At 32.9% G+C, this 9576-nt stretch overlaps 1 protein-coding gene across 2 annotated transcripts; it reads right to left on the bottom strand.

Moving 5' to 3' along the window:
• Positions 1-1859: 1859 nt before the first annotated feature.
• On the bottom strand, positions 1860-7838 carry C3H2orf66 (chromosome 3 C2orf66 homolog). 2 transcript variants are annotated; one of them, XM_051991249.1, is made up of 4 exons: positions 7807-7838; positions 7173-7299; positions 5320-5514; positions 1860-2141 (listed from the first exon to the last, which is right to left on the bottom strand). In XM_051991249.1, the coding sequence occupies exons 2-3, from the start codon at positions 7296-7298 to the stop codon at positions 5332-5334; spliced, it is 309 nt and encodes a 102-aa protein (XP_051847209.1). In that variant the 5' UTR covers position 7299; positions 7807-7838; the 3' UTR covers positions 1860-2141; positions 5320-5331. The 2 variants fall into 2 exon arrangements, with proteins under 2 accessions (XP_051847209.1, XP_051847208.1); XM_051991248.1 differs by lacking the exon at positions 7807-7838 and having other exon boundaries at positions 7173-7440.
• Positions 7839-9576: the final 1738 nt, after the last annotated feature.

The raw sequence follows: 9576 nt of genomic DNA, 5'->3' as shown, positions 1-9576 counted from the left end.
CTGATCATCCCCATTGTTAATACTCTCCCCTTCTTCAAATTTTCATAAAGCTCTTTTCCCCTTGATTTCTCCTTTATCCTCTTCACTTGCTATCTCAAAATTATGTGTCTGTATACCTGCTATTATCTCCTTAGTAGAATGTAAACTTCTTGGAAACAGGGATTATTTTATTGTTTAGAACTCATCTCACCATAATGCCCTCATAAATATTTGTTGAATTGTTCTGGCAAAAACATTGTCAATTGATATTATAGTCTCTTAAATTTCTTCCTATGGAAGAATTATGTTTTGATAGTTAATAAAATAGCATTTGCTGGTTTGTCATGATATATTAGAAAAAGCACTGAACTTAAGAGTCATGAAACAGAAATTTAAATTTCAGCCATTGTTAATTCCCTGCAAGTATTTAAACTCAATGCACCTCATTTTCCACATCTGTAAAGTTAAGAGGTTTGAAATCTCTAAGGTTCTTACATGTTTCTCATTCTTTGGTTCTATGTTCTAAATGCTTCTTTCTGTGTTCTAAAAGTCTTACCTTGATGGTTAAAAGGAAAAAAGTTAACTCAAAGGAATTTGAAGTTTTCTTCAATAACTGAATGGGATAAAAACATAAAGTGGCTCAAAGAAAGAAAATAAATTTTTTTCTTCACCAACTTGTTTATTACTGATATTGAATGTTAACACACAAAAATACAATAAATGAAAAGTACAATAATGATGTCAATTTCCATATTAGTTTTAATTAAATCATTGACTTTGTGATTCAAGCAAACACTTGTACATTACTGGTATTCCTTTGAAGATAGGGAGGGAAAAGGAAGGGAGAGAAATCTCAGAGAAAATAATGGACTATTAGAAATTACTTTGTACCAGAAGTATGACATTTAGTCACATGAAAATGAGAAGTGAATATTTAGGCAGAGGGTATAGTTTTGTAGATCTTTGTTAAATTGTGTAAATTTGTGTTTTGGTGGAATTTTTTGAATTGTTGTTTTTTTCTTTGTTAGTTTTGAGGCAATCAGGTTAAGTGACTTGTCCCAACACATATAGGTAGTGTCTAAGGTCAGTAGTGAATTCAGGTTCTCCTGACTCCAGAGCTAGTGTGCTTTCTATAGTGTCACCTAGCTATCCCAAATATGGATTATTTTTGAGTCATATGAAGATAGAACATGTTGTCTTTTCAGAGAAGTAATCAGAATCAATCAAGATTGTGCTAGGGCCACCTTGAACTGGCTTAGGAGAGTCAGTTGTTAAAATTTCACTGTGAACACTTATACCTCAGAACTCAGCAAACATTACATACAGGATTTGACTTACTACCCAGACTTAGAAAATTGTAGAGAAAATGTTAATAGTGTTTTAAATTTAAAAATGTGTCTTGGAGGCAGCTAGATATGTCTTAACTGTGTGACCCTGGGCAAGTCACTTTAATCCCAATTTGCCTAACCAAAAAAAAAAAAAAGTATGTATTGTGTACATTCCCCATCACCAATATTTACCCACTGATTCAAATTTAACATCTCTGGGATTTAAAATTTCATGTTCAATGATAGGACAGCACAAAAATTATCAACCAATAATGTAATAATAAGCACAAAAGATAGCACAGATTTCTTTACACTTCTGAACAAAAAAATTTTAGGAGCTCATGTTTTCTTGGACTTTTTAGTATATTTATAGTCACAGCAACAACAAAATCCCAACAGCAACAGCAAAAAAACCAACCAAACAAACAAAAGACCCCGACCCTCAAAACACCATAATTCCCCAAAGCTATCTTTAAAAAACAAAAACAAAAACAAAAAAAACCAAACAAACAAAAAAAAAAACAAAAAAACTGAGGTCTATGATTTCTTTGTTGAAAGAAATCTTCCAGGGACAAAGATAGGAGACTGAGCACTCTGCCAATTAGTGTTTTAGAGAATTGTCAGCTTTCTCATTTAGCTTTATGGTTATCAAAAATGGTTACACAATTCAGTAAGTGTACAAGGGTATTAGATATAGCCAGACGATTACTTTCCATGTACAGAAATGGAATAAAAACCATTAAAAAGGGTCAGGTAAGAGTGAATGTGAAGGTCAGAAGTAGGAAAGGCCAGCCATATCTGCTATTTTTTTCTACTGAGATGAAAAATAGCCACCTGAAAAAAAAAAACATACCTGTCATAAAAGGAGAAAAAACAATTGAATGAATGTCCTTTTAGGAAAAAAGTATCCATTTTTTAATTCATGATTTCACAGTAGATAAGTTGAGATCACAAAATAATTCCTAAATAACTTCAAAAACACACCCACCATATAGTTTGTTATGAGACATTTTGTGAAGCAAGAATAATCTATAAATGTTTCTATTGTTTAAAAAAAAAACATCAAAAAAGCTAAAAATGGGAAAAAATGGAACAAGAAATGCCTTAGGCTCTAGTGCAGAGAAATGCCAGGTTAGTCCTCCATAGAATTTTTCAATTTCCATTATGGAAAGGTCTGTCATGTCAGAGAATTCATGAAGGAGAGAAATTTTATAAATGGAATAAGGGATAGCCCTTCTGCTCTGTAAAATACTGTATTCAACATCCAACAATGTATAGAGAGCCCTTTGAGTTGATAAACTCAACTTCATACTGTATAGAAGCATTAACATAAGTAATTTTTGAAACTTTTAAAAATGCCTACATATTATTATCCTTCTCTGATAACTTTCTGCCACCAATAGAAGCTTCTTTTTTTTTTTTTTAAAAAAATAATGTTGTCCAATAAGAACAGAGAGGCACAAAGAATATGTGTTCTTCATTCCACATCTGTAACCTACCACTAGTGGAAAATAGACTGGCATTTCGAAAGTCTTAGTGCCAGTTCAAAATTTCACTTCAGTTGATTTTTCACTCAAAAATTTTGTGTTCAACTGTCTTCATTTATAGTTTTATAGCATTATTAAATTGGTACTAATATGGGATGAGCAGACATACTTCCTTGAGAAGAATGGTATTGTGTCTAGATTAGACTTTGAATCAGGAAGTCCCAGGTTCAAATTCTCTATGTGACCCTTAGCAAGTAAATTATTTAACTTTTCAGCCTCAGTTTCCTCACCTGTACCATGGGGATAATGATACTCATAGTGTTATTAGGAAGCTCAGTGAAGTCATATGCAAATATCACTCTATATAAATAGTGACCTGTAAAATTTAAAGCTAATTACAAATGTCAGTTATTAAAAGTACCATGAAATTTGACACGATCTGTTTTCTCTGTCTGTTGGAAATGCAGAAGAAAATTTGAATCACAATTCAACTTTTGCGATCATTATTTTTTTGATCTTGGCGACTCTTTGCAATACATAAATCTCAATTCACATTCTGTAAGGAGCTTTTACCAGTCATTCTTAGCACTTTTCCTCTGAGATTATTTGTATGTAGTTGTTTACATATTTTCTCCATCATTAGATTGTGAACTCCTTGAAGGCAGGAATAAGTTTTTTTTTCTTTGTGCTCAGTGAAATGCTTGGCCCACAGTTGGTACTTAATAAATCTTCAAGGATTTGATTTGAAAATTTGTTGATTTATTGATAGAGTAATATCAGTGCCAGAGCAAATTATAGTGTACAAACTCCCTCCCTTCATCCTGATTAGCAACTCATCTACAACTTATAGTCACCATGAGTTTCCTGATGCACTGAGAGATCTTATAACTTGTCAGTGTTCATATAGCTAATATGTATAAAAAGTATGTCTTTTTATGCAAGTCTTCCTACCAAGGCCAGCCTTCTACATCCACAGTGCCATCATGCCTTTTGTTATATAGGATATTACAAAATCAAATCATATTGCCTAGAAAAACATCTTGGTGCAAAAAAAGTCAGGTAGGGCATTGTTAGCTTATTAGGAGATATTAAAAGGTTCTTCCCTCTCCCCCCAAGCATTGCAGTTATTCTCTGTTGATTATGGGTTTTTTTACAGAACATATTTATTCATTCAGGAGTGTCATATAACATTATTATAAGAACCAGTCTTTTTAAGGCCCAATGACATATGCCTTTCACTAAGGTTGAATCTAAGTCTTAAAAAAGAATAGTAGAAATAATTTTTTTTCAAAATCATTGTTAAAATTCCAAACTATTTTTGTAACAAAAGTGCTATTCCACTTCCACAAATGAGAAGGTTCAAACCCAAGAGCAGTCAGATATTTGGCAAAAGGAATTATCCATATATATTCATCTTCTTGGTATTGATTCAGTTAAATTGTCCACATACTCAATATTATTTATTCCCTTTAATTATGTCTTTCTACATTATGAAGGTAAGTGTGTGACACATGCTTCAATAAAGGTAGCTCTAAGATTTCTTGAGTTCTATGAACTTGTTTGTTTGTTTTTATAATTTAATAACTGTATTTTAATATAATTAATTAATTTCTTTGATAATCGTGTGTATTTCACTATATGGATTTCTTAGGGTCTATGAATTTTGTTTTTTTGCTGAGGCAATTAGGGTTAAGTGACTTGCCCAGGGTCACACAGCTAGGAAGTGTTAAGTGTCTGAGGGGAGATTTGAACTAGGTCCTCTTGACTTCAGAGCTGGTGCTCTATCGACTGCGCCACCTAGCTCCCCACCTTTGAACTTAAAAAAAAAAATTGCGAATTGTATTTCAGTATAATTAGTTTCCTTTGTAATTCTATGTATTTCATTTTCTGGATTTAAAAATAACCTGAGGTATCCATAGGTTTTAGCAGTATTCAATTATTTCTTTAAATTATGTTTTTCTACATTACTGTGTGCCCCACTCCTCAGAAAAAAAAAGTAACTCTAAAAAAAGTCCTTTCAGGGATTTTTAACCTGAGGTCTGTGATCTTTTTTTCCCTTAATTTTGATCACTGCATTTCAGTTTTCTTTGTAATTCATTTTCTTTGTAAGACCATGTATTTTGTTGTATGCATTTAGAAGCATTATTCTGAGGTGTTCCTAAGCTACTTATACTATCAAAATGGTCCAAGACACAAAAAAGGTACACCTATCCCCTAAAACCTGAAATATTTCATCATACTTAAGAATACTGTTTAAAATTATCGTACAACTACTTTAATATATTTCTATACATAAATATTAAAACATTACAGTCACCAATCCCTTTCATTTTTTAAACTAGATCCTTAATTATCTTACTCATATACAACTAAATTAGATCTTGAAGATAATGATAACAATTAACAATGTCAAGTTGTTCTTCTGGGGAGAAAAAGAGGTTGTCATACACATATCATCATCATCTCTTTTGTATGATGGATCTTCATGTGCTTATTGTGATTGGGAACAAAATGCTCATTTTTACCTGAGCTGAGTTTCAGCCTCTGAAGTAATTGGAAAAGGAGTTTTTCTGTTCTTCATAATCCACAAATGCAGAAGTAATGGAATCCGAGTGGAAAGAAGAAGGCCGAGGCTTCTCATTGTTTACGTAGAAAGTTTTTGGAAACTTCTCAAGATCAAGACCTCTTCTCAAAAAATATGCCTGGAGGGTTCTGAAAAACTGAATAAACAATTAATACTTAAAAAAAAAAAGGGTGTGTGAGTTTTTTCCCTTCTTTTTCTTCAGTGTTCCTGAAATCAATTTAGTACTTAAAGAGGACAAAATATAGAACAAAAGCACAATACACAAAATAGAATTTTTTTTCTTTACCACTTTTCACTATCACATCCCTCCCTTTCATATTTCTGAATATTTTAACCCCCACATATGATGCCTCCTACAGTTTTAGCCTAGGTATCTTTGAACTCCCCCCAGCTCCATAATTCTGAGATGCAAGTGGCAGAAATATGGAGATCAGTCAAGCAAATTATTGTTGAAACCTTAGCTTAAGAAGTCCCATTGCATCCAGGGCCATCTCCAGTCATCCTGATCTATATCTTGCATGGACCCAGATGACTCTAAGGAGGAAAGTGAGGCAGGTGACCTTGCACAGCCCTCCCTCACTGAAATCCAATTTATTTTCATGTCATGGCATCCTCTACCTGATGTCTTAGACCTTTTTTGAGACAAACAATAACAAGCCATGTGCAAGGCACTGTGTAAGGTGTGAGAATACAAAGGCAAAAATGGAACATTTTTTACTCTCATGGAGCTCAAATTCTTTTTGGGAAAAGAACATGTATACACACACACACGTATATACATATACATATATATTACACAAAATATATTTAAAATGGATATAAGTTAATGGAAGATGGTGGTATACAAGTGACTAAGAAAATCAGGAAAGAACTTAGGAATTGGTATTTGAGCTGGGCTTTGAGGAATGTAGGTCATTTAAGAATACTATATAATCTTGGAGTATATTATTCTCATTTTCAGTACCTGTAACTATTGAAATAGATGCTAACTTGTGCTTCAGACTAATCAGAATTTTGAGTTTCTCTATGGCAACTGCTAACAAAAGGTATAAATTAGTACCATCTGTGACAGCTTTTTTCAGACTTAGTTTTTCAATGTCCTCTAGTATATGAACCCAAAAGACTTATGAAATGTTTTCAGTTCTTATCAAAAATCTTTCATTGTTGCATTTTGCATCTTTTTCTTTAAAAAGTGCATATGTATGTATATATATATGCATATATATATATATATATATACAGACAAATATACATATATATCTTAAAATTCTATTCTATTCACTATGTTTGCTCATTTTAGTGAGACCTCATTGGATCTTTTATATAAGGTCAACATATTTTCCATATGACTTTACAATTGAAATATTGCCTGCTAATTAATTGAAAAAAATGCTATCAGTTTTCAAATTTCCTATTGCATCTTTGAAGCATTGGGTATATGCAAATTTTTTTATTATCAGGAAAAATCTAATCTGGGTAGGAAGCAATTATCTATTCTGGTCTTGATTTTATGTTTATTTTAGAAATCGAAATTACACATCTAATACATTAGCTGCATTTATATGACCATCTCCACTCAAGAAAGGGGGAAAAAAAACATTGAAATTGACTTTTGGAGCCACAGAATAATCAATCAGCAAGAGCAACAACTAGTTGGCTCCTAGTGGAACAATTTCATTGCCTCAGGGGTTACTTGAGACATATTACTATTGGTCTTAACCAGAATTCATAATGCATTATGTACCAAGAGGGACAGAGCTTCTATTCCCTTGAGTTACAATGATATTGACTTACCAGGTCTCTGTTTCTGGGATTGTCTAGTGATTTCCATTCCTCCTCTTCTTTCAGTGGGACTCCCTGACCCTGCCTTACTGTCATAAGTGCTATGCACAGAGGCAGCAGAAGCATCACCCGGGACATGCTAAAGAGATGCATAGACCGTAAGAAAAGAAGAATGAAGACAGGTGGTTACAGAGACAGGCAGAGGGAAAGAGAGGAATCAGCAGGAAAAAGTAATAAGAAGAGGGAAAATAGAGCAAGAGAAAGAGTGAGAAAAAGAGAGAGTGTGAGCATTAGCCCCTGAAGAACTTTTCACCTACAAAAGAAGAATAAATATCCAGATGTTTAGCTTGAAGTAGTCCATAAAAGGAAAGGAATTAGGAAAATGTAGAAAATATGACTGTAACTTCATTGTCCCTTCTCTGTTACAGCCCTCTCCCAAAATTGTTCTTTTAAAGAAATAAATCTGATACAGATCATGACATCTCTCCCTGTAAACCATGAAGCCTGAGCAATCCAACAAGCACAAATACATAGGATATATATAGGCTTGGAAAGCCAACAACACTACTCACAAAAATCCCAAATTGTTTTCTCCCATAGGATAGAAAGAAAAAGCATACTCACATAGAGTTAAAATAAAGCTTACCAGAGAGTTTGGCTTTGCCTGGCCCTTTGTTGGTTACTCTGGCTGCAATTTGCAGGCAGAGTCGTCTGTACTTATATCTCTAGTGGACTAGCTGTGGGTGGGTGTCACTGACGTTAGCAAGAGGAGTTAAAAAATAAAAGTAATGATTCCATTTTTATCCATGACAAAAAGACCCTTGAGAATCTGATCCATAAGGTACTTCAATGATAACACAAAATCCATTTGCCTTAGGAACTCAGAACACACTCCTGAAAGCCATGGAACATTTATTTGGCAAAAAATAAGAGACAGGACAGATATGTCTTCTGCATGGGGAAAGCCATTTCCCTCCTTTTCTAAAATTAAAGTTTTTATTTATAAAGGCTAGGAATTTGATGATGAGTTTCCTAATAAACAGAATGATCTTTTCAAGATACTAATATTTCCAAGAAGCAGTATTTTTTAAGCTACAATACCTTTTATTAAAGACAAAATTATTATTTTCAATCTATAAGGTTTTGAGGATACCAAGAAGCTTGTACAGAGTTTAATAATAGGCATGTTAATTGCTAATAAGATAAGTGGTGAGACAGGAGAAAGCCATTTGTGCCTAAACATTTGCTACTTTTAAATTAAGCTCCTTATTGTGGTTCTATAACTTGCATAGATTACTTATTTACTTCATAATTGTCAGTTTTTGAAGCAAATATTTTATTGTTGGAGAAAAATCTATGGTTTAAATACTTGAGCCTTGAATGTCAGAATCTAAAGAGACTACAATACAATGTAGTAAGATAATAAATATTCTCTTGGTAATAGCTTCCCAATGGTATTCTCATTCCAGATGCTATCTCCATTTTATATCTGCTAGTGCTAATTTAAGGTAACTAGGTGGTTCAGTGGATTAGGATTAGACCTTGAGTTCAAATCCAACCTTAGACATTTAATTTCTGTCTACCTCAGTTTCCTCTTCTGTAAAATGGGGATAATAATTGTACCTACCTCCCAAAGTTTTGGGGGGATAAATTAAATATTTGTAGAGCATTTTGCAAACTTTAAAGAACTATATAAATGCTAGTTATTATTATTATTAGCTATACCAAATGGTACCTAGTAGAAGAGTATCTTTGAATCTTACCCATTTCCTTTACACATCTTCTACAAGTAAATTTATAGCTGTAAAAAGTTGTTTATTTCTTCTACCTAGAATGTCGTTATCCCTTCTACATCATGACTTTCCCCATAAAAGTTGTTTATATCTGTTACCTAGAATATAGTTATCCCTTTCACATCATGACTTTCCCCATAAAAAATTGCTTATTTTTGATACCTAGAATACAATTATTCCTTCTATATCACACCTTTCCTCATCAGCTTAAGAAATTAAATAGGAATTTTGGGGCAATTTGCAGAAGCCATGGATACTACATGAAGCCCAAGTTTAGAAATCCAGAAATGGATTAAAATATATGTATAATATTGTATAATACTAGATGTCCTTTATAGCTCTCTAAGATTTTTACAGACAATTTCTATTGGGCATAGATTACTCCATAAAGTACCTAGTTATTCCTTCTATTTCGTGGGGGGTTGGAGTGTGGTGCCCCCATGATCTGGAAATTCATCATAAAAAATTTTTGACCCTTACTAACAGAGAAATTTGAATTTGTTTTTTTTTCTTTTATGGGGTTTTTACAGTAACTTATTCTAAAATTTGTGCAGATATTATACAATACTAATATAATCCTAGATTAGAACGAGTGTAAATAGAAATTGTTTTGTGTTTTGGGC

This window comes from Antechinus flavipes, chromosome 3, assembly GCF_016432865.1.
Source record: "Antechinus flavipes isolate AdamAnt ecotype Samford, QLD, Australia chromosome 3, AdamAnt_v2, whole genome shotgun sequence".
NCBI classification, from domain to species: domain Eukaryota; kingdom Metazoa; phylum Chordata; class Mammalia; order Dasyuromorphia; family Dasyuridae; genus Antechinus; species Antechinus flavipes.
This window is presented reverse-complemented; position numbering and strand designations above follow the sequence as displayed.